General features: G+C 46.6%; 1 protein-coding gene across 1 annotated transcript in view; it reads left to right on the top strand.

Moving 5' to 3' along the window:
• ano11 (anoctamin 11) overlaps window positions 1-24,947 on the top strand; it is a 99,937-nt gene that overhangs the window by 43,499 nt on the left and 31,491 nt on the right. The window contains exons 9-18 of the mRNA XM_070860288.1: window positions 3,014-3,121; window positions 5,424-5,560; window positions 6,879-6,936; window positions 9,237-9,347; window positions 9,592-9,757; window positions 10,585-10,675; window positions 12,741-12,837; window positions 19,016-19,159; window positions 22,238-22,375; window positions 23,956-24,054. Of these exons, the coding sequence (XP_070716389.1) occupies window positions 3,014-3,121; window positions 5,424-5,560; window positions 6,879-6,936; window positions 9,237-9,347; window positions 9,592-9,757; window positions 10,585-10,675; window positions 12,741-12,837; window positions 19,016-19,159; window positions 22,238-22,375; window positions 23,956-24,054 (1,149 nt within the window). The remainder of the gene's footprint in view (window positions 1-3,013; window positions 3,122-5,423; window positions 5,561-6,878; window positions 6,937-9,236; window positions 9,348-9,591; window positions 9,758-10,584; window positions 10,676-12,740; window positions 12,838-19,015; window positions 19,160-22,237; window positions 22,376-23,955; window positions 24,055-24,947) is intronic.

Here is a 24,947-nt window from a genome sequence, read left to right as displayed (position 1 = left end):
GCGCTGGCCTGAGTGTCTGCTGTTTGCGGTGCCTCAGGCCTGTCCGGACTGCCCACAGTGACTGGGCTCTCCTCCCTTTGGTTCCTGTGTTCGGTCACCTGTGGTGGAATGAACTCTACATCGTGTTCTTCCTCTGCTTTTTCTATGGGGTTGCTGAACCTCCTTTTTGTTTGATCCATGTGTTTGCGGCAGATTTGTCCATTGGTAAGTTTATCTACCAGAATCCTATTTCCCTCTTTGGCAATCACAGTGCCTGTGAGCCATTTGGGCCCTGCAGCGTAGTTGAGGACAAAAACAGGATCATTTACATCAATACATCGCGCCCTCGCATTCCTGTCATGGTAGTCATATTGTGGCTGGCGCCTGCTCTCGACAATTTCTTTCATGGTGGGGTGTATAAGGGATAATCGGGTTTTGAGCGTCCTTTTCATTAGCAGCTCTGCGGGTGGAACCCCTGTGAGCGAGTGTGGTCGGGATCTATAGGCCAACAGGAGGCGTGATAAGTATCTTTGTAGGGAACCCCCTTGGATTCTGAGCATCCCCTGTTTGATTATCTGCACTGCTCGTTCTGCCTGGCCGTTTGAGGCCGGCTTGAACGGTGCCGTTCTGACATGGTTAATTCCATTGCCTGCCATGAAGTCCTGGAATTCAGTGCTTGTGAAGCACGGGCCATTGTCGCTGACCAAGACGTCCGGTAGACCGTGGGCCGCGAACATTGCCCGTAGACTTTCTACCATGGCAGAGGATGTGCTTGAATTTAAAATGTCACACTCGATTCATTTGGAGTAGGCGTCTACTACAACCAAAAACATTTTTCCCATGAAAGGACCTGCATAGTCCACATGGATGCATGACCAAGGCTTGGCGGGCCATGGCCAGGGGCTAAGGGGGGCTTCCCTGGGTGCATTGTCCAGCTGGGCACACGTATTGCACCTGGGAACACAAAGTTCCAGATCTGCGTCTATCCCTGGCCACCAAACGTGTGACCTGGCAATTGCCTTCATCATGACAATGCCCGGGTGCTCATTGTGGAGTTCTCTGATGAACACCTCTCTGCCCATCTGGGGCATGACTACGCGTTTTCCCCACAGTAGGCAATCGGCCTGAATCGAGAGTTCATCCTTGCGCCTGTGAAATGGTTTAAATTCCTCAGGGCATGCCCTGTACGTGGCTGCCCAGTCCCCATTCAGGACACATTTCTTGAATGGAGACAATAGCGGGTATCTATTTGTCCAGACTTTAATCTGACGGGCTGTCACAGGTGAGCCTTCGCTTCCGAACGCTTCAACAGCCATGACCATCTCAGCATCATGCTCGGTAGCCCCTTCAGTGGTGGCTAGTGGGAGCCTGCTGAGTGCATCGGCGTAGTTTTCGGCGCCCGGTCTGTGCCGAATTGTATAGTCATAAGCGGCTAACGTGAGTGCCCACCTCTGTATGCGGGCCGATGCATTTACATTTATGGCCTTGTTGTCGGCCAAAAGGGACATTAGGGGTTTGTGATCTGTCTCCAGCTCAGATTTCCTGCCAAACAGGTACTGGTGCATTTTCTTTACAGCATATACACATGCGAGCGCCTCCTTTTCTCCCATCCCGTAACTCCTTTCTGCCTGGGACAGACTCCTGGAGGCATAAGCTACCGGCTGTAACTGACCCTTGACCATTGACATGCTGCAACACACACCCGACCCCATAGGATGACGCATCGCACGTTAACACAAGTTTCTTACATGGGTCGTATAGTGTTAACAGAGTGTTGGAACGTAACAAATTGCGTGCTCTATTAAAAGCCCTTTCCTGGCTGTCCCCCCAGACTCATTCGCGACCTTTGCTTAGGAGCACGTGTAGCGGCTCTAGCAGCGTGCTCAATTTGGGAAGAAAGTTACCAAAATAGTTCAGAAGCCCCAGGAACGAATGCAGCTCCGTCGTGTTACGGGGTCTGGGTGCTCTCTGGATCGCTTCCGTCTTGGATGCAGTAGGGCTGATCCAGTCTGCTGCTACCCTCATCCCCAGGAATTCTACCTCTGGAGCTAGGAAGACGCACTTCGCCTTTTTCAGTCGCAGACCTACCCGGTCCAGTCTGCGTAGCACCTCCTCCAGGTTGTGGAGGTGTTCTTCAGTATTGTAACCCGTGATGAGGATGTCGTCCTGAAAAACCACCATCCCTGGAATCGACTTGAGGAGGCTTTCCATATTTCGTTGGAAGATCGCGGCGGCCGAGCGAATCCCGAACGGACATCTGTTGTACTCAAACAACCCCTTGTGTGTCATGATGGTGGTCAGCTTCTTCGACTCACTCGCCAGCTCCTGGGTCATGTAAGCTGAGGTCCGGTCCAATTTTGAAAAAAGTTTGTGTGAATCACTACCTTGGCCCCCATGAAAGTGCCGATGCCGGGTGGGGTGCTTGGGTTGTCGTGCGCTCCTTCCGCTGTTTGCGGTTGCCTTCTGCGTGCTCCCGGCGAAGAGACTCGAAGTTGTTCGGTGCCTTCCCGGATGCTTCTCCTCCACTTTGAGCGTCTTGGGCCAGGGATTCCCAGGTGTCAGTGGGGATGTTGCACTTTTTCAACGAGGCTTTGAGGGTTTCCTTGAAGCATTTCCTCTGCCCACCTGGGATTTGCTTGCCGTGTCGGAGCTCTGAGTAGAGCACTTGTTTTGGGAGTCTAGTATCGGGCATGCGGACAATGTGGCCCGTCCAGTGGAGCTGATCAAGCGTGGTCAATGCTTCGATGCTGGAGATGTTGGCCTGAGCGAGAGCACTGATGTTGGTGCGCCTATCCTGCCAATGGATTTGCAGGATCTTGCGGAGGCAGTGTTGGTGGTACTTCTCCAGTGCTTTGAGGTGTCCACTGTATATGGTCCATGTCCATAACTGGTAATGTGTAGTGTGATTGTTAAACCTTTGTTAATAAACCAACTAGTTCTTAATAGCAATGTGTTGCCATGAATGCTAAGCAAAGAACCCATGAAGCAAATACATTACAATAACCTATTGGTATTTCATGTAATTGTCTCCTAGGATGAGACCGTCAGTGAGAAGAAGAGCATCCATTACTTGAAGCTGAGCGCCCCCTGGGATGTGCTGGTGTATTATGCAGAAGAGTTGTGTATGAGGGCTCCTCTGCAGGTCAGTATGGGTCTTTACATTCATATCACAAAAACACTTTCAATCACCAACATTTCACAGACACGGTTTATAAAAACTCAATGGGATCTCAAAATGAGCCACACAGATCTGGGAGGTGGCAGCTTTCACCTATAGTCTAACATTGACGACAAGATTCAACACCGCCTCCAGTGCGCCAGTGCAGCCTTCGGCGCCTGAGGAAAAGTGTGTTTGAAGACCAGGCCCTCAAATCAGCCACTAAGCTCATGGTCTACAGGGCTGTAGTAATACCCGCCCTCCTGTATGGCTCAGAGACATGGACCATGTACAGTAGACGCCTCAAGTCTCTGGAGAAATACCACCAACGATGCCTCCACAAGATCCTACAAATCCCCTGGGAGGACAGACGCACCAACGTTAGCGTCCTCGACCAGACCAACATCCCCAGCATTGAAGCACTGACCACACTTGATCAGCTCCGCTGGGCAGGCCACATTGTTCACAGGCCAGACACGAGACTCCCAAAGCAAGCGCTCTACTCGGAACTCCTTCATGGCAAACGAGCCAAAGGTGGGCAGAGGAAACGTTACAAGGACACCCTCAAAGCCTCCCTGATAAAGTGCAACATCCCCACTGACACCTGGGAGTCCCGGGCCAAAGACCGGCGTAAGCGGAGGAAGTTCATCCGGGAGGGCGCTGAGCACCTCGAGTCTCATCGCCGAGAGCATGCAGAAATCAAGCGCAGGCAGCGGAAAGAGCGTGCGGCAAACCTGTCCCACCCTCCCTTTCCCTCAACGACTATCTGTCCCACCTGTGACGGGGACTGTGGTTCTTGTATTGGACTGTTCAGTCACCTAATGGCTCATTTTTAGAGTGGAAACACGTCTTCCTTGATTTCGAGGGACTGCCTAGGATGATGATGAAATTGAGTTTTCTCAACTTGCAATAGAGAGCAATTTATGCAAACTCATTAACAAGCAAAAACAACAACTTGTACTTGTAGAACGTATTTAACGTAGTCAAATGTCCCAAGGCGCTTCACAGCAATATTTGACACCGAGCCACATAAGGAGAAATTAGGGCAGGTGACCAAAAGCTTGTTCAAAGGGGTAGGTTTTAAGGAGCGTCTTAAAGGAGGAAAGAGAGGTAGAGGCGGAGAGGTTTAGGCAGGGAGTTCTAGAGCTTGGGGCCGAGGCAACAGAAGGCATGGCCACCAATGGTTGAGCGATTTATAATCAAGGATGCTCAAGAGGGCAGAATTAGAGGAGCGCAGACATCTCGGGGGTTGTGGAGCTGGAGGGGATTCTTCTCTTAGGCAGACCCTCGGAGTCGAGGATGATTTCTTCCACACTAATATGAGTTCTCAGGTGACTGATGAGACCAATGCAGTATCTACAGTCTCTGTCACAGGTGGGGCAGACGGTGGTTGGAGGGACGGGTGTGTGGGGTGCTTGGGTTGTCGTGCGCTCCTTTCTCTGTTTGCGCTTGGCCTCCACGTGCTCCCAGTGAAGAGACGCGAGATGTTCGGCAACTTTCCCGGATGCTTCTCCTCCACTTTGAGCAGTCTTGGGCCTGGGATTCCCAGGTGTCGGTGGGGATGTTGCACTTTTTCAAGGCGGCTTTGAGGGTGTCCTTGAAGCGTTTCCTCTGCCCACCTGGGGCTCGCTTGCCGTGTCGGAGCTCTGAGTAGAGCGCTTGTTTTGGGAGTCGCGTATCGGGCGTGATGACGACGTGGCCCGTCCATCGGAGCTGATCGAGCGTGGTCAATGCTTCGATGCTGGGGATGTTGGCCTGAGCGAGAACACGGATGTTCGTGCGTCTATCCTGCCAATGGATTGCAGTATTGGGGGTACTTCTCTAGTGCTTTGAGATGCCTGCTGCACATTGTCCATGTCTCTGAAGCATATAGGAGGGTGGGTATCACTACTGCTCTGGAGGAGATTACAGAGATAGGGAGGGGCGAGGACATAGAGGGAATTGAAAACTAGGATGAGAATTTTGAAACTGAGGCATTGCTTAACTGGGGGCCAATATAGGAAGTATGCTTAAAAACAGCATATTGGGTGTTTAAATCCGTTAGTTGCTTCATTTATCTCTTTTCCCCTGCTCCCCTCCTCCCCATAAAATAAATGGTGGTGTTCCCAAACTATCTGGTTACTCTCCGAGTCGGCAGCTTCTGCGGCCTCTTTCATCCACATCACCCCACCATCCCTCCGCCATTTGTTGGGCACTGACTCGCGTGATTATCCAGCCGCTTTTTTATGTTTGTTTTCTGTGCATCTTGGCCGAGTCACTAGCTCAGCATTTTCCATTTAATCCACAGGCACAGCCCAATCCCTGCATGAATTCGTCTGCGGAAATCCTGAGGAAACTCAGTATCCCGAACATTCTGTCCGAGCATGTCCCCAACAGGCCAGTGGATTACTACACCTGTGCCTTCCGCAAATCCAAGCTCGACAAGTAAGTAATCGGGGGAATGCACCTTCTCTCGAGGGAATCACTGACACATTGTTCTCTCTGTGCACTATGGAGCCTGTAACAGAGCTGACTAGGGAAGCCGGAGGAGGGGCGACCGTGAGGGATGTTGGCAATGACCACCAGGAAGTGGAATCGATTTATTTACTTGCAGCAGGATCGGTGGTTGCCAAGAGGTTTCTCATCAGTCAAGGATTTGTCAGTATAGCTCCACTTCCAGTGGGCGTGTGTGATATCATTTTAGGGGGAGTGGGTCCTTGAAAAAGAAAAAAAGACTTACATTTATATAGCGCCTTTCATGACTACCGCACGTCTCGAAGTGCTTTACAGCCAATGAAGTACTTTTGTACTTTGCTCGCTGTTGGAAGGTAGGAAATACAGCAGCCAATTGGCACAGCAAGCTCCCACAAACAGCAATGTGATAATGACCAGATAATCTGTTTTTGTTATGTTGATTGAGGGATAAATATTGGCTGGGACACTGGGAATAACTCCCTTGGTCTTATTCGAAATAGTGCCATGGGATCTTTTACATCCACCTGAGAGAGCAGACAGGGCTTCAGTTTGTCTCATCCGAAAGACGGCACCACCAACAGTGCAGCACTCCCTCAGTTCTGCACTGGAGTGTCAGTCTGGATTTATGTGCTGGACCCTGGAGTGGGATTTGAACGCACAACCTTCTTGACGCAGAGACGAGTGCACTACCCACTGAACCACAGCTGACAATTGGTATAATGATGGGTTCCTCTTCATACTGTGCATGTGGTCACCAAGGGGTAGTGTAAAGAGCCATAGAATTAACACTTGGACAAGAAACTTGTGCTTGGAATGAGTTGACAATCTCAGTTGTGCAATCATGGAACGAATCCAAGTGGAGCATTAACCCGTTTCTCCTGAAGCAAGAGATTGAGATCGAGAGAAGCAGGTCTGACACTGAGATGGTGGTGGATGTTTGGAGACAGCCCAGTCTGAGGAGGACGATCTTCGGATGCTCCAGCTTTGAGGCCGTTTACGACTGTTCTCCACTGTGTTTTAGGAAGGGTACTGGTTAAAGATCGCAAGCGGACAGCTGCTCTCAGCCAACGACTTGGCTTGTTCATAAGGGCTGCACCTCAACCCTGCTCCCCGAGTGTTGCCACAAGTTGGGGCCGGTGAAGTAGAGCGTGTCATGAAAACCAATTTGAATTGGTGGTTTCCCGATGTGGTGATGTCAGTGTTGTGTACACAATGTTCTTGCTGGGACTTTGATAATAGATAGCACTCCTGTTCAAGACATCATTACGTTTTCTTTTTGTTGTTCTAGGTTTTTGGGAAGCAATAATCACGAGGAGTACTTTACTAACACGCAGCGGCACAGGATTGTAAGTCTCATTTTGAAATACGTGAATGTAAATGTGCAAATCTTAGCCCCAATAATCTAACAGATTATTAGATTATCCAGAAATACATCAGTTGTCTCAGGTACCCATCTGTATTCATCTTCCCTGGGAACTTATTTATTTTGTTTCATTGCCTGCTGCAAGTTTGTCGGTCGTCTTTATTGAGGCCACCTCAAAATGTCTCCTCCCGTGCCGAAATAGGATAGCGCCGAGCCAATCAGGCATCTTCAGTGGCTGCTATGTTTTTTTTGTTAAAAATAAATTTAAAAATCGTTGTTGTGGAGCAAGGAGGAGCAAGAATGGTTCCCCAATTCTACAGTTCTCCCAACCTCCTCCTCCTCCATTGTCACTCTGTGCCCCCCCCCCCCCCATACCTTCAGACTGCTGCCACAGATTTACAACCCTCTAAGAGAAGAAATTCCTCCTCATCTCAGTTTTAAATGGGCGGCCCCTTATTCTAATATTATGCCCCCTAGTTCTAGTCTCCCCTATCAGTCGAAACATCCTCTCTGCATCCACCTTGTCAAGCCCCCTCATAATCTTATACATTTCGATAAGATCACCTCTCATTCTTCTGAATTCCAATGAGTAGAGGCCCAACCTCCTCAACCTTTCCTCATAAGTCAACCCCCTCATCTCCGGAATCAACCTAGTGAACCTTCTCTGAACTGCCTCCAAAGCAAGTATATCCTTTTGTAAATATGGAAACTAAAACTGCACGCAGTATTCTAGGTGTGGCCTCACCAATACCCTGTATAACTGTAGCAAGACTTCCCTGCTTCCCTGCTCCATCGCTTTTGCAATAAAGGCCACAATTCCATTGACCTTCCTGATGGCCTTGCTGTACCTGCATATTAACCTTTTGTGTTTCATGCACCAGGACCCCCAGGTCCCGCTGTACTGCAGCACTTTGCAATTTTTCTCCATTTAAATAATAACTGACTGAACTTCTACATACTTCCAGCATTTCTGTTTTTATTCCCAACTTACTTCACATGTTCCGATAAATTCCGGTTAACTAGAATTGTCTTTGTTACTTTCTTCTTTACCCTCTTAAGGCCATAACAACCTATATAGTATGTGGAGTCTGACAGTCTGCACTGTGCAGAAGGGGAATTGAGTTGTGTAGTAAGTTGCCAGGGACATTGAAGTGGACAGCGTGAATGGGTTCAAGAGATATGCTTGTGGAGAGGAAAAGAACTGAGGGATGATGAGAAAGTGGGTAATTAGAGTTGATCTTTTAAAAAGGATGAACCCACTGGCCTTCTGTTCCTGGAAACTCTTGTGTTGTCATTTTTGTGTACGCAGTGTGTGCACAAGCACATGATTCTACAGTATTTCTCTCTGAAATTCGTTTCAGCTTGAGACAGAATAACTGAGGGTAAGTAGGTCTGACAGAGCAGAGGTCAGACAACGAATGGGATATGGTAATGCATTAGTGAGTTGGTTGGAGGAGGTGATAAAGGAGAGTGAGGAATTGAGGGGCTGGATGTGTGCAGGTAAGGAGGCATGTGGCATATGAATGAAACAGTGAGGGGATGTGAAAGGGAATGGTCAGGTGCTGAGCAGTTGGGTAATGTGAGTATGGGCTGCAGGTGTTTGGTGGTCTTGGGCGGGTGTGGTATGGTTATTGGGTGGGTGTGGTATGAGTATTGGGTGGTGTGGTATGGTTATTGGGTGGGTGTGGTATGGTTATTGGGCGGGTGTGGTATGGTTATTGGGTGGGTGTGGTATGAGTATTAGGTGGGTGTGGTATGGTTATTGGGTGGGTGTGGTATGGTTATTGGGTGGGTGTGGTATGGTTATTGGGTGGGTGTGGTATGAGTATTGGGTGGGTGTGGTATAAGTGTTGGGTGTGGTATGAGTATTGGGTAGATGTGGTATGGTTATTGGGTGGGTGTGGTATGGTTATTGGGTGGGTGTGGTATGGTTATTGGGTGGGTGTGATAAGGTTATTGGGTGGGTGTGGTATGGTTATTGGGTGCGTGTGGTATGAGTATTGGGTGGGTGTGGTATGAGTATTGGGTGGGTGTGCTGATTGTGATTGGGTGGTACTCCTGGGTAAGATGTTTTTTGGAGATGTTTAATGGGGTATTGGATAGGATGGAGTTTAGGGCCATTGGGTGGAGTGTTAGGAAGGGAAGTAATATGACTGTGGACATTTGGTGGGATTATTTGCGAGGGTTGCATTGAGATGTCGGATGCGCATGGGGTAAGGGTTTTGTTCTGGGGTGTGATGTGAATGTAGGTTTTGTGAGTCACTGGACCTTTCTGTATTTCAGGTGTATGAAATTCTAGCCAAAACAGTGTACGGTAAAAGGAAAAGAGCAGAAATTGGGATTGATCGCTTGCTAAACGAAAGAATCTTTGCTTCTGCCTTCCCGCTCCATGAGGTACGAGGCACTGGGATAATGGAAATATATATTTCAAATGTATTTTGAGTGACAGAGTATGGACTATGTCAACTGTAGCTGGATCTAAGTCTGGTTGTTTCTTCCACAGCCAGTTCTTGCTCTCTCTCTCTTTGTCACCTGCTGTACTGATAGCCTCTGTGTGATTGTGCTTTGATGATCTCTCTCAATACTCATGACCTCTTTTTGTACTGACACCTGTTGGTGTATCTTGTGCTGTCTGTAGGGCCCATATGAGTTGCCAGAGTATGACATACCTCCAGAAGATCTGAATCCAAGGCAAAGTCTGTATAAGTATTGGGCTCGTTGGTCCAAATGGTATAAATATCAACCACTTGATCATATCCGAGAGTACTTTGGAGAAAAGATTGCCATTTACTTTGCTTGGCTGGGTGAGTTCCTTGTTTATAGTTTCTTGTGGTAAGGAATGACTAAGAAACAGTCAAGAGTTATACATATATAACAATGGGTCTAATACTGCTTTTCCTCTGTGTTCTCATCTGGGCCAGAAATGTGCTGGGTGCAATTGCAACCATAAATGTAATCGGGCCTGGTTCAGCAGGCTTCACTTTATATAGAGTTAAGCAAGGCAATTTGAATCAAGGTAATTCTTCTGTAACCATACACAGCAAACTGCTGCCAGGTATTGCTACTTTGTTATGGAAGCTAAGTATTACCGAACCTGTCATCAATGCACATTTGCATAGATCTGCCCTTCAGTTCAGTTAATATTTGCATCAACCGCAGAGAGAGAGAGGTTGAAAATTAAGAAAGTAAAATTAAGACGGGAAGGCAGGTGGAACCTGTTCAACCAAGGGGAAGGCCATTGGAGTGGATGGAAGACAGGAGAGAAGGGATAGAGGGAGAAGAAATCGACGGATATGGTGACAAGAGATTGGGAGATTTGGTGAGATGAGGGATAAGGCCTACCATATGCGCCTGCCTTGTGATTCTTGTATCCCAGAGACCACGTGGATTATTTTAGTCACTGGAGCCTCGGTAGTCTTTCCCTTTTCCTGAAAGCATTGGCAGACTTCATGTGTTGAAATTGTGGGGAAGACGGTGCACCGTCGGTAACTGGGCAGATTTCCTCTGGTTATATTGGCCACCAGCGCCCAGCCATGGCATGACACACAATGATCCAACTGATGAGCGGAGCGCTCGGGAAGTCTGTCTCATTTTAGAATGCACGTGGAACTTTTGACCTCTTTCTCCGCAGGTTTTTACACCGCTTGGCTTCTCCCTGCTGCTCTAGTTGGGACGTTTGTTTTCATCTCTGGACTGATGTCAATGAATACGAACAAGCCAGCGTAAGTCAATGAGCTGCAGGAGCTACACAACTACCAAACTCCATGTAGTTACCAGACAAAACAGCCACACCTTTACTGCAAAGGACAACTCTCACAAGCACTGATTCTATATCACCCCTGATATAACGTAACTTGTAACATGCTAGGGCTTTGGACTACGGGAGCCTTGAATTAAACCAAGACATCCCAGGTATCACCATTCTGGTAGAGCACCTGGGTATTTGGGTGTGTTCATAGTACATGTCGCGTGAAGGGACATGTAGAATCCCTTAAGTATACGAGAGGTGAGATAGTTAGAAGGCTGTCAGGCTGGGGGAATTTTTAAATGATTTTTGTCGCAATTATTTCTGTGGCATAAGATTTCAGTACTTTTTGTACTCTGATACCCGGAGTCTTTGGAGTCTGTGTGAAATCATGAGAGTGATGTTTAGTGAATAGCAGTAGATAAAACACTGGCGTAGAAGCATCCGCGATACTAACGGAAATGTGAAGTAGAGATGGTGGTGAGATGTAAGTGTGGTGAAGCTTTATCAGATTTAGTACAAAAGCAGCAGACGATAGCCAGTGTGACGCAAACTCTAAGGAGGTCAAACGCACAGCTCCATAACTTGCAACGTAGCATCTTTAATTCGATCAATAATAGAGTTATTCTGATGGAAGAGCCATTTAAAGACATTTAGTGTGAATAAAGGCAGGTCACTGCAAGAAATTTATTTAAATAGTTTAAATATGTGATTTGTGTTGATGGATGATGGTAGTGTGGCGGAATTTGGATATTAATGTTTTTAGAAAGCTTTGATAAAATTCCTCAAGACTTGAAATGCAATCTCATGGAATCGAGGAGGATGTAGTGAATTGTGTTATTAGATGTTGTAAATGTTGTTAGTAATTAAAGAGCTTAACTGAACAGATGAATGCAAACAGCACTTACTATTGAGCAATGGAAGCCAGCATATATTGGCTTGTAACATTAGCAAATATGACAACAACAACAACTTGTATTTATATAGCACCTTTAACATAGTGAAACGTGCCAAGGCACTTCATAGGAGTATTATGAATAAAAAATTTGATATCGAGCCGCATAAGTAGAAATTAGGGATAGGTTTTAAGGAGAGTCTTGAAGGAGGAAAGAGAGGCGGAGAGGTTTAGGCAGGGAGTTCCAGAGCTTGGGGCCTAGGCAACAGGCCACCGATGGTTGAGCGATTATAATCAGGGATGCTCAAGAGGGCAGTATTAGAGGAGCGCAGACATCTCGGGGGGAGGGGGGGGGTTGTGGGGCTGGAGGAGATTACAGAGATAGGGAGGGACGAGGCCATGGAGGGAATGAAAACAAGGATGAGAATTTTGAAATTGAAATAATGCCGTCAAGGTTATATAATTAGATATAGAGTATCAGAGACAAGGTTCAGGTGTGCTAGATTACCAGACACTGAAAACTTTGGGACAACATTGGGCAAATTGAATAAGAATCTAAGAGAGCAATGCTGGCCACTCAGTGGACACGTGCACCATCTAGAATAGAACAAAGTCGAAACAGACCAGGAAGGCTCCAGGATCCGATCGCCAGGTTGCACTGAGTTAGCTGACCTCATTAAGGGCAGCAAAGAGGATGTTACAATTGGCCTCAATGCTCCTGGACTAGAGAGATGAATATCAGGCCCGGTTCTTGCTCCTGATCACTATTTGGCAACCCCAGGTGGAAAGTGTGTGCACGTGTGTGTGTACATAACGGGCGAGGTTAGCTTTGGATGTGACTGAATGTCAACCGAGGTCAAGTAACCCACTCTCACTATTTAACCTTGTGCATGGAGATTGGCCATTTGAGTGAGGTACCCAAGGATGACTGCTGTGAAACTCTACCCCAGAATGATTCATTGTCTTCAGGAAAGGTTGGAATAAATCTTGGGGGGAGCAATTAATGTGGGGGAAGAGAGAAGGCATTCAGCCCATGTAACCAATTACCAACCTTGTTGATTGAGACCGGTGCAGAATATATGTGTAGTGTGACAGAGAGACTGTGCACACAAACCTGTACATTGACCATGTGTTTTACTTCTTGCAGAAAAGAGATTTGTAATATCAGCAGCCAGTACCTCATGTGTCCTCTCTGTGACACCTGTGACACTTGGAATATTTCAGAGATCTGTTCCATGGCTGAAGTAAGTCTTTGAAAACTGTGGTTATTATTTGTGTCTATTTGCGTGTATATGTTTATATAATTGGTGCCAATGTGGTTGTGTAATTACTTGTTTTTGCATCTACATTAGGTCAACTGTACATAGTCCTTTGGTTCCAACATTCCTTAATATATTATTGATGACGTGGATCCCACAGCTTTTCACATCTGTGTCCATGGAGTATCTGCATTTTGGAGATATTACAAATTGCTGCCTGAGGACAGTCTGGTGATGAATAAATAGCAACTTACTTATCCACACAGGAACAGGAGTTGGCCGTATAGCCCCTCGAGTCTGTTCCGCCATTCAATGAGATCTTGACTGATCTGTGACCTAACTCCAAATAGGACTACCCTATCTGTGTAACAGTACAGATGCCCTCTCACAACAGGAATACGAACATAAGAAATAGGAGCAGGAGCAGGAGTAGGCCATTTGGCCCCTCGAGTCTGCTCCATCATTCAGTAAGATCGTGGCTGATCATTTACCTCAACTCCACCTTCCCGTACCATCCCCATATCCCTTGGTTCACTTAGTATCAAAACTCTGTTGATTTCTGTTTTGAATATACTCAATGACTGGTCATCCACAGCCATCTGGGATAGAGAATTCCAAAGATTCACAACCCTTTGAATCAAGAAATATCAAACAGCTTCTATAGATATGTGAAGAGAAAAAGATTAATGAAGACAAATGTAGGTCCCTTTCAGTCAGATTCAGGTGAATTTATAATGGGGAACAAAGAAATGGCAGACCAGTTGAACAAATACTTCACGAAGGAAGACACAAATAACCTTCCGGAAGTACTAGGGGACCGAGGGATTAGTGAGAAAGAGGAACTGAAGGATATCCTTATTAGGCGGGAAATTGTGTTAGGAAAATTGATGGGATTGAAGGCCGATAGTCTGCATCCCAGAGTACTTAAGGAAGTGGCCCTAGAAATAGTGGATGCATTGGTGATCATTTTCCAACAGTCTATCGACTCTGGATCAGTTCCTACGGACTGGAGGGTAGCTAATGTAATACCACTTTAAAAAAAAAGAGGGAGAGAGAAAACGGGTAATTATAGACCGGTTAGCCTGACATCAGTAGTAGGGAAAATGTTGGAATCAATTATTAAAGATGAAATAACAGTGCATTTGGAAAGCAGTGACAGGATCGGTCCAAGTCAACGTGGATTTATGAAAGGGAAATCATGCTTGACAAATCTTCTGAAATTTTTTGAGGATGTAACTAGTAGAGTGGACAAGGAAGAATCAGTGGATGTGGTGTATTTGGACTTTCAAAAGACTTTTGACAAGGTCCCACACAAGAGATTGGTGTGCAAAATCAAAGCACATGGTATTGGGGGTAATGTACTGGCGTGGATAGAGAACTGGTTGGCAGACAGGAAGCAGAGAGTCGGGATAAACGGGTCCTTTTCAGAATGGCAGGCAGTGACTAGTGGGGTGCTGCAGGGTTCAGTGCTGGGGACCCCAGTTCTTTACAATATACATTAATGATTTAGATGAAGAAATTGAGTGTAATATCGCCAAGTTTGCAGATGACACTAAACTGGGTGGCGGTGTGAGCTGTGAGGAGGACGCTAAGAGGCTGCAGGTTGACTTGGACAGGTTAGGTGAGTGGACAAATGCATGGCAGATGCAGTATAATGTCAATAAATGTGAGGTTATCCACTTTGGGGCAAAAACACGAAGGCAGAATATTATCTGAATGGCGGCAGATTAGGAAAATGAGAGGTGCAACGAGACTTGGGTGTCATGGTACATCAGTCATTGAAAGTTGGGATGCAGGTACAGCAGGCGGTGAAGAAGGCAAATGGTATGTTGGCCTTCATAGCGAGAGGATTTGAGTATAGAAGCAGGGAGGTCTTACTGCAGTTGTACAGGGCATTGGTGAGACCTCACCTGGAATATTGTGTTCAGTTTTGGTCTCCTAATCTTAGGAAGGACGTTCTTGCTATTGAGGGAGTGCAGCGAAGGTTCACCAGACTGATTCCCGGGATGGCAGGATTGACATATGAGGAGACATTGGATAGACTGGGCCTTTATTCACTGGAGTTTAGAAGGATGAGAGGGGACCTCATAGAAACATATAGAATTCTGACGGGACTGGACAGTTTAGATGCAGGACGAATGTTCCCGATGTTGGGGAAGTCCAGAACCAGGAACACAGTCTAAGGATAAGGGGTAGGCCATTTAGGACTGAGATGAGGAGAAACTCCGTCACTCAGAGAGTTGTTAACCTGTGGAATTCCCTGCCGCAGAGAGTTGTTGATGCCAGTTCATTGCATATATTTAAGAGGGAGTTAGATATGGCCCTTATGGTTAAAGGGATCAAGGGGTATGGAGAGAAAACAGGAAAGGGGTATTGAGGTGAATGATCAGCCATGAACTTACTGGATGGCAGTGCAGGCTCGAAGGGCCAAATGGCCTACTCCTGCACCTATTTTCTATGTTTCTAATACTGACCCCTGGGGAACACCACTGTATACTTCTGTCCAGTCTGAAAAATAACCATTCACCACTACTCTTTGCTTTCTGTCAATTTTGTACCAATGCCACTGCTGTCTCTTTTAATCCCTTGGGCTTTAATTTTGCAAACAAGTCTATAATGTGGAGCTTTGTCAAATGCCTTTTGAAAGTCCATATACACATCAACCGCACTACCTTAATTAACACACTACTGTTTATCTATGTTTATCCTATCCAATATTGCTACTCTGGACCCAAAATTCCACGTGGACTTTTTTTAGCGCAGTTGTAGAGGTATGTCCGATGTTTTAGTGGGCCGACTGCACCAAAAAAAAAGTTCCAAGTTTTGCTGGCATAACTTTTCATTTTGGAGCGGTGCAGATGTCCTTTAGCTCGGTGGGTGGAGCTTAAGGTCTGCGCCCAAAAACTGAGGTTGCCAGGGTAACGAGGGACACACTGAAGGGCTGAGGCACAAATCAAGCATTTCCCCTTTGTAAAATAGATCAATGATACTTGGGACAACAGACTGAAATCTCAATATATGAAACCATATGAAATTCCTTTATTCCTTTTTAACATTTATAGATTTTTTTCCACTTCTACAGAGCTGGTGCTGCTGCAATCCCGGGCCGAAAGCCCCCTTCACCTTGCACCGGCCCGCTTCTATCCTGGGCCAAAAGGCCCCCCTGCCCCCGCCCCCCCCCCTGCCAGTGCAGTGTCTTCAGCTCTGCTGAAACAATGGTGTCTTCTCTCTGCCGATTTCCTTAAGTGTAGGTAAGGTTTTCAAAAGGGTGCAGTGTGCTGTTTTAGAAAAAAATTATACTTGGCCAAACTCACTTAAATGGCCAGACATGGCGCACCTGGCAGGTCCCACCCCCAGTGAAGTAGCAAAATCAGGAACTAAAAAGAATCGGGTGTACCTACTTTAGAATGGTGCAGAAACTTTGACGAAACTTGCAGGTTTTAGTCTGCTCCGAAAAAAACAGCGTAGGCCAAAAGAATGGCGCAGAATGGTGGTGAAAATTCAGCCCAGTGAGCAGAAGTTTCCTCCAATGAAATATTAGGAAAACTGAAGCCATTTTCTGGACTCCCCATTGCTTCGTGGAAGTGCTGGCTGTTGCCTGGAGTTCTCTCTCACTCCATACTCGGGAGGAGAAAGGACAGAAAAAAGCAAACGTGAAGGAAGTTTCTCACTCGCTCATTACAGCCCCTTTGTTTCACCAATGCAGATTGTGAACCCATTAGAAATTGGCAGGTCTTCATACCCATTCTTACATATAATGACATAAAAATTACTGCACAGGAACAGGTCATTTGGCCCAACAGGTCTATGCCAGTGTTTATGCTCCTCACGAGCCTCCTCCCATCCTGCTTCATCTCACCCTATCAACATAACCTTCTATTCCTTTCTCCCTCATGTACTTATCCAGCTTTCCCTTAAAGGCATCTATGTTATTTGCCTCAATTACTCCCTGTGTTAGCAAGTCCAACATTCTAACCTGATTCTGGGTAAAGAAGTTTCTCCTGAACTTCGTATTGACTTTATTAATAGAAACATAGAAACATAGAAAATAGGTGCAGGAGTAGGCCATTCGGCCCTTCTAGCCTGCACCGCCATTCAATGAGTTCATGGCTGAACATGCAACTTCAGTACCCCATTCCTGCTTTCTTGCCATACCCCTTGATCCCCCTAGTAGTAAGGACTACATCTAACTACTTTTTGAATATATTTAGTGAATTGGCCTCAACAACTTTCTGTGGTAGAGAATTCCACAGGTTCACCACTCTCTGGGTGAAGAAGTTTCTCCTCATCTCGGTCCTAAATGGCTTACCCCTTATCCTTAGACTGTGACCCCTGGTTCTGGACTTCCCCAACATTGTGAACATTCTTCCTGCATCTAACCTGTCTAAACCCATCAGAATTTTAAACGTTTCTATAAGGTCCCCTCTCATTCTTCTGAATTCCAGTGAATACAAGCCCAGTTGATTTAGTCTTTCTTGATAGGTCAGTCCCGCCATCCCGGGAATCAGTCTGGTGAACCTTCGCTGCACTCCCTCAATAACAAGAATGTCCTTCCTCAGGTTAGGAGACCAAAACTGTACACAATACTCCAGGTGTGGCCTCACCAAGGCCCTGTACAACTGTAGCAACACCTCCCTGCCCCTGTACTCAAATCCCCTCGCTATGAAGGCCAACATGCCATTTGCTTTCTTAACCGCCTGCTGTACCTGCATGCCAACCTTCAATGACTGATGTACCATGACACCCAGGTCTCGTTGCACCTCCCCTTTTCCTAATCTGTCACCATTCAGATAATAGTCTGTCTCTCTGTTTTTACCACCAAAGTGGACAACCTCACATTTATCCACATTATACTTCATCTGCCATGCATTTGCCCACTCACCTAACCTATCCAAGTCGCTCTGCAGCCTCATAGCATCCTCCTCGCAGCTCACACTGCCACCTAACTTAGTGTCATCTGCAAATTTGGAGATACTACATTTAATCCCCTCGTCTAAATCATTAATATACAGTGTAAACAGCTGGGGCCCCAGCACAGAACCTTGCGGTACCCCACTAGTCACTGCCTGCCATTCTGAAAAGTACCCATTTACTCCTACTCTTTGCTTCCTGTCTGACAACCATTTCTCAATCCATGTCAGCACACTACCCCCAATCCCATGTGCTTTAACTTTGCACATTAATCTCTTGTGTGGAACCTTGTTGAAAGCCTTCTGAAAGTCCAAATATACCACATCAAATGGTTCTCCCTTGTCCACTCTACTGGAAACATCCTCAAAAAATTCCAGAAGATTTGTCAAGCATGATTTCCCTTTCACAAATCCATGCTGACTTGGACCTATCATGTCACCTCTTTCCAAATGCGCTGCTATGACATCCTTAATAATTGATTCCATCATCTTACCCACTACCGATGTCAGGCTGACCGGTCTATAATTCCCTGTTTTCTCTCTCCCTCCTTTTTTAAAAAGTGGGCTTACATTGGCTACCCTCCACTTGATAGGAACTGATCCAGAGTCTATGGAATGTTGGAAAATGACTGTCAATGCATCCGCTATTTCCAAGGCTACCTCCTTAAGTACTCTGGGATGCAATCCATCAGGCCCTCGAGATTTATCGGCCTTCAATCCCATCAATTTCCCCAACACAATTTCCCGGCTAATAAGGATTTCCCTCAGTTCCTCCTCCTTACTAGACCCTCTGACCCTTCTTATATCCGGAATGTTGTTAGTGTCCTCCTTAGTGAATACCGAACCAAAGTACTTGTTCAATTGGTCTGCCATTTCTTTGTTCCCCGTTATGACTTCCCCTGATTCTGACTGCAGGGGACCTACTTTGTCTTTACTAACCTTTTTCTCTTTACATATCTATAGAAACTTTTGCAATAACTATCTTATATTTAATACCCCTAGTTTTATGCTTCCCTACATGTTTACCCTATCCTGCCCCTTTAATTTTAAACACCCCAATTAGGTCACCCCTCAGCCTCTTTTCTAGAGAAGTCCGTTCAGTCTTTCCTAATTGTTCTGACCTGTTTATTAATTAGTAGAACATAATTCAGTGATGACCGCAAGATCCATTTCTTAAAGACTTACATTCCCTGGTGGGACATACCACAGCTCTGACTTGTCTGTTGTTGTATCATTGCCTCTGTGCTCTGTAGCTGGGTTACCTCTTTGACCATCCTGGCACAGTCTTCTTCAGCATCTTCATGTCATTCTGGGCGGTGACCTTCCTAGAGTACTGGAAGCGTAAGAATGCCACTCTGGCACATCACTGGGACTGCATGAACTTTGAGGAGGAGGAGGTAAGAGTAAAAAATTAGGTATGAGATGCCAACTGAGTCATCCTGTCAGTCTAGTCCAGTCCTGTCTTGTTGATGTTAAGATCCTTGAAAGCTTAATACTTCCTTTTAGAAACATAGAAACATAGAAAATAGGTGCAGGAGTAGGCCATTCGGCCCTTCGAGCCTGCACCGCCATTCAACAAGATCATGGCTGATCACCCACCCCAGCACCTCCCCCCCACGCCCCCTCCACACCCCCGACCCCCCCCAGCCTCAAGGACCACATCCAACTCCCTCCCGAACACATCCAATGAACTGGCATCAACAACTCTCCGCGGCAGGGAATCCCACAGGCCAACAACTCCCCGAGTGAAGAAGTCTCCCCCCATCCCAGCCCCAAACAGCCCACCCCCCCATCCCAAGACCCTGCCCCCCCCTCCCGGCCCCCGGACCCACCCAACACTGGGAACACTCCCCCCGCACCCAACCCGCCCCGTCCCGTCAGAATCCTTCCCAAATGCCGAACACCCACGGATGTCGAGCCCCCAGCCCCAACCACCCCGGAGCCATGCCCCCGCGATGCCAACCACACCACATCCACCAGTCAACCCGTCCACCCCACTCTGAACACTCCCCGCACCGAGGCACAGAGCCCCCAGGCCCGCCCCTCCAACACACATCGCCCCCCCCCCCAGACCTTCGCTGCAATGTGGCCCCTCCTGTCCCCCGCCCTGGGTTTCTCCGCCCCCCACCTCCACCACTCTCCCCTCCATCCCCCGCCCCCATCTCCCCTCCACTTCCCTCTGCCTCCCCGCACAGGCTCCCATCTTGGGGGCGGTAACCTTCTGGGGCCGGGAATTTTAGCCCCCAGTGTGGAAGCACTGCTCCCGCCGCAGAATTGGCCTTACCACCCCTCAATGGAAGCGGAGTGCAATTTCCCACACTCCACTTCCTTTGGGGGCAGTTACCGGGGCACAACTGGATGCTCCTGTGGCAGTTTGAACTGGTGCTCTCCACTCTCCCGTCCTGTGACAGTTTGAACTGGTGCTCTCCACTCTCCCGTCCTGTGACAGTTTGAACTGGTGCTCTCCACTCTCCCGTCCTGTGACAGTTTGAACTGGTGCTCTCCACTCTCCCGTCCTGTGATAGTTTGAACTGGTGCTCTCCACTCTCCCGTCCTGAGACAGTTTGAACTGGTGCTCTCCACTCTCCCGTCCTGTGATAGTTGGAACTAGTGCTCTCCACTCTCCCGTCCTGTGACAGTTTGAACTGGTGCTCTCCACTCTCCTGTCCTGTGATAGTTGGAACTGGTGCTCTCCACTCTCCCGTCCTGTGATAGTTGGAACTGGTGCTCTCCACTCTCCTGTCCTGTGATAGTTGGAACTGGTGCTCTCCACTCTCCCGTCCTGTGACAGTTTGAACTGGTGCTCTCCACTCTCCCGTCCTGTGATAGTTGGAACTGGTGCTCTCCACTCTCCCGTCCTGTGACAGTTTGAACTGGTGCTCTCCACTCTCCCGTCCTGTTAAAGGCAAATCACATGAAATTTCAACATTTCCATTGATAGTCAAATCTCAGATAATTTTTCATATCTTCTGAAATGATTTGAATAATGTGGAGCTGACCCAAACATAATCCCAGTGGAAGGTAGGTGGCCGTGGCTTGTGGATAATGGGTTGGGTAGGCATTATGTCTCTGGTACTGTTACAGTCCCATTCTAAATAAAATCACTCTAAATAATGATACTTAATGTTTTAAATTATACCGTTAGCCTCCCTGTCTGCTTATTATGATATTACTTAATGTTTTTATGTTATTTCATAGAATTTATGAAATAAAATAAAAATGTTAAGTAATCTCATAATAAGAAGAAGGGGAGGACAACAGTATCGTGTTAATGAAATAGTTGATTTTCTGAGCAGTTATGGTCAACTGATGTACTCTGGGACAGTGCACTGTCACAAATCTACATTGAGCATTGCATCCTGGAGATACTGACCCAACCAACCTCTGCAAGTATAAACATGATCCCCAGATACTCAGAGCATTTCTAGCCCATCTAAATGGAAGGTGCTGAATGATACCAAGAAGGCAATGGGGACAAAATGGCATAATTTCTGATTTTTGTTAATTTACAATAAAACTTGCAAGGACAGAAAAGGATTCAACCAGATCCAGAAGCTGTGATACTGAAATGTTGAGGGATGAGGAAAGAATGTTTGTGTGAGTGACTGTCTCCACTACTGCTTTCAATGTAAGAAAGAAGAGCTGGGTGTTCGAGGCATCGTTCCCATGTGGTCCCGATAGATGCTTGACTTTGAATAGATGCTGTTTGGCTTTGTTCTGTTTGGCGGCAAAGTTACTGCTTAAAAAAATGTCACGGATTGGGCCACTGTTAACACTCAACAACAACAACAACAACTTGTATTTATATAGCGTCTTTAACGTAGCGAAACGTTCCAATGGCGCTTTACAGGAGTATTATGAGATAAAACAATCTGGCACTGAGCTACATAAATAGAAATTAGCGCAGATGACCAAAAGCTTGGTCAAAGAGATAGGTTACAAGGAGTGTCTTGAGGGAGGAAAGAGAGGTAGACAGGTTTAGGCAGGGAGTTCCAGAGCTTGGGGCCCAAGCAACAGAAGGCACGGCCACCAATGGTTGAGCGATTATAATCAGGGATGCTCAACAGGGCAGAATTAGAGGAACGCAGACATCTGGGGGCGGGGGCTGTTGTGGGGCTGGAGGAGATTACAGAGATCGGGAGGGGTGAGGCCATGAAGTGATTTGAAAATAAGGATGAGAATTTTGAAATCCAGGCTTTGCTTAACCGGAAGCCAATGTAGGTCAGCGAGCACAGGGGTGATGGGTGAACGGGACTTGGTCCGAGTTAGGACACGGGCAGCCGAGTTTTGGATCACCTCTCAAGTGATCCCGTAAACCAATTGTTGTAGCATTCCTTTCAATGCTTGTAATGCTTGTATACAGTAATGGTGCTGGGTGTTAACAGCAGGGTGAATTGAAGGACGACATGAGCAGATGTTAGAGAGTTAAGACCAGCACTCAAATCTGCTCTCTAACAGAAGCTCTTTTCCTGCAGGAACGTCCCAGACCTGAGTTTGCAGCAATGGCACCAACAATGGAACAGAATCCAATCACTGGGGTCAAGGAGCCGTATTTCCCCGAGAAAGACCGCTTATCCCGGATCATCACAGGGTCCATGGTTATTATAGTTATGGTGAGAGGACAAATTTTATTAGAAAGAATTGGGCCTTTGGGTGCTCCTGCCTGTTAGCACCTGTGGTCAAGACAAAGATTCATGGGCAGTTGTTTCAAAGCCAAGAATTGTGTAATGACTCAAGAGTCTGGTTACTGTAAACTCACTCAGGTGCAACCTGATCCATCTTTATTCCAGCCTAAGAGTGCCAGCCTGACAAAGATACCCAGCTTACATACAGGTGAACAAGCACTCATGCCACATGCGTACAGCCCGATGACCTCCGACTGCGGCGCCCTCTGGTGTCTGGTGACCCCCAAGCATTAATACATAACACATTGTGACTTTCATTTCTGACTACAGTACTTCTCCAATTGCTGGGTAAAGTCTGCACTGTGAAACCTTGTGAAAACAAGGGCAGGCCAAGCAAGCAGCCCGCTTGCACAGAGATACAACAGTGGCGGTCCATGCTGTCTGCCACACATATTTCCATTGTTGTTCTAGCAGAGGTGGATTATCCCTGAACTGTGGGCAGCAGAGCCAACTCACTCAACCAAAGATGGGACTTGCAACAGCATCAGTACGTCAAGTAAATGCCTCAACTGACAGCCCAAAATACTAATAATACCAGGCTCGGAATGTTAAACTGGAAGGTAGAGCTTCAGTAAGGGAAGAGTTTGAATTACTTGTCTTGCTTTTTTTGCTACGTATTCACTTCTATGCTGCACGTGCTCTTGATAATTGAATTGTGATAGATTCTAATGCCCAGCTCACAGAGTCCCATGCAAAACATATGTACTCTGACCTGTTTGCTGCTCAGTAAGGTTAAGACAGAGCTGGACATAGGAAGGTTTTCACATTGTGTTTTCACTGTTGGGAAAGAACACTCCTGGTTAAAGGCGAGTACTGGGCTGTGCTGGTTAAATGGGGGATGCTGAGGGGTATTGGGTTGTGCTGGTTTAATGGGGGATGCTGAGGGGTATTGGGTTGTGCTGGTTAAATGGGGGATGCTGAGGGGTATTGGGCTGTGCTGGTTAAATGGGGGATGCTGAGGGGTACTGGGCTGTGCTGGTTAAATTGGGGATGCTGAGGGGTACTGGGCTGTGCTGGTTAAATGGGGGATGCTGAGGGGTACTGGGTTGTGCTGGTTAAATGGGGGATGCTGAGGGGTATTGGGTTGTGCTGGTTAAATGGGGGATGCTGAGGGGTATTGGGTTGTGCTGGATTATTGGGAATAGTGGATGTGTTCAGCTAGATTGGTTTAATGGGGAGTGTTGGAGGCTTGTTGGGCTCTGCTGGTTTAATTGAGCTGGAATTTATTGTTTTTAATACTTTCCATGAAATACTAATAGTTTCTATTCTCTCCTTTACGCCTCCATTTTTGGCTTCTTGCTTCTCCTTTCCACTCTCTTCTCATTCACTCTCTCATTCTTTTTTGCAACTTCCATTTTGTCTTTCTTGTTCTTCCATTTTTCAATCTCTTTATTTTATATCTCTTCTTGTTACCATTCTCTCCTGCAACCCGTTCTTTCTCTTCCTATCCCTTGATTCTGCCCTCGACTATCACTCTTTCCATTTCACATATTCCCTGCCCTGCCCAGCTGTTTGTAGTGATGATTTTTCTGGTGACAGTGATCATGTACCGTGGGATTATCAGTATGATGATGTACCATACAGGCAACGCCATTCTAATGACCCAGGTGAGACAAGGGTAACTCTTGCTAATGTTAAACTGCTGTTTAAAATAATTAGGGACAATTTGCATGTTCGCGTTCCCATGTGCATGAAGCTCTGCTGCAGAAGCCAAGCACAATAACTTACCTTAGTGTATTGTCTTTAACCTAAAATCAAGTTCCTGGTGGCCACTGCTCCCACCAGCACTCATTTACAATATCACTCAGGGAACATTGGATGTGAGAAATGCAAAACGTCACACTAGTGTAATAGTAAATGCTCTTCTAACATTGAGGCAAAGGCACATTGTTGGGGTAGTGTTGAGAAAGAAGAAAGAAAGAAAGACTTGGATTTATATAGCGCCTTTTATGACCACCGGACATCTCAAAGTGCTTTACAGCCACTAAAGTACTTTTGGAGTGTAGTCACTGTTGTAATGTAGCAAGAGGGAGTTTTAATCTACATTGTAACCTGACTGGGAGTGTTTGATGGGGCAATATAGAAGGAGCTTTACTTTGTATCAATCACATGTTGTACCTGACCATGATGTGCTTGATGGGGCAGTGTAGAGGGAACTCTGTTGGGCATTTAATCCATTCTGTATCTGATCTGAAAATGACTGATGTTGGCGCTGGGTGTTTGTCATGGAAAATGCGACATTCCCCAGCATTAAAAACAGTGAGAACTTGCATTTATAGCGTGCCTTTCAGGTTAACAATGTCTCACAAATAAGCATAATATGAAAACAGTTGCTGAATTAGGATGAAAGAAATTTGGAGGGATGACTGAAGGTTAGGTTGAAGAGATGGATTTTGAGATTTTTAAATGTGGAGCGAGAGATTAGGGAAGTGTTATGTATGTAAACACTGTAACTGTGTAAGACTTGCCACCAGAGGGCGCAACTGTTGGAGGCGCAAGG

Source organism: Pristiophorus japonicus, chromosome 18 (assembly GCF_044704955.1).
Source record: "Pristiophorus japonicus isolate sPriJap1 chromosome 18, sPriJap1.hap1, whole genome shotgun sequence".
NCBI classification, from domain to species: Eukaryota; Metazoa; Chordata; class Chondrichthyes; family Pristiophoridae; genus Pristiophorus; species Pristiophorus japonicus.
This window is presented reverse-complemented; position numbering and strand designations above follow the sequence as displayed.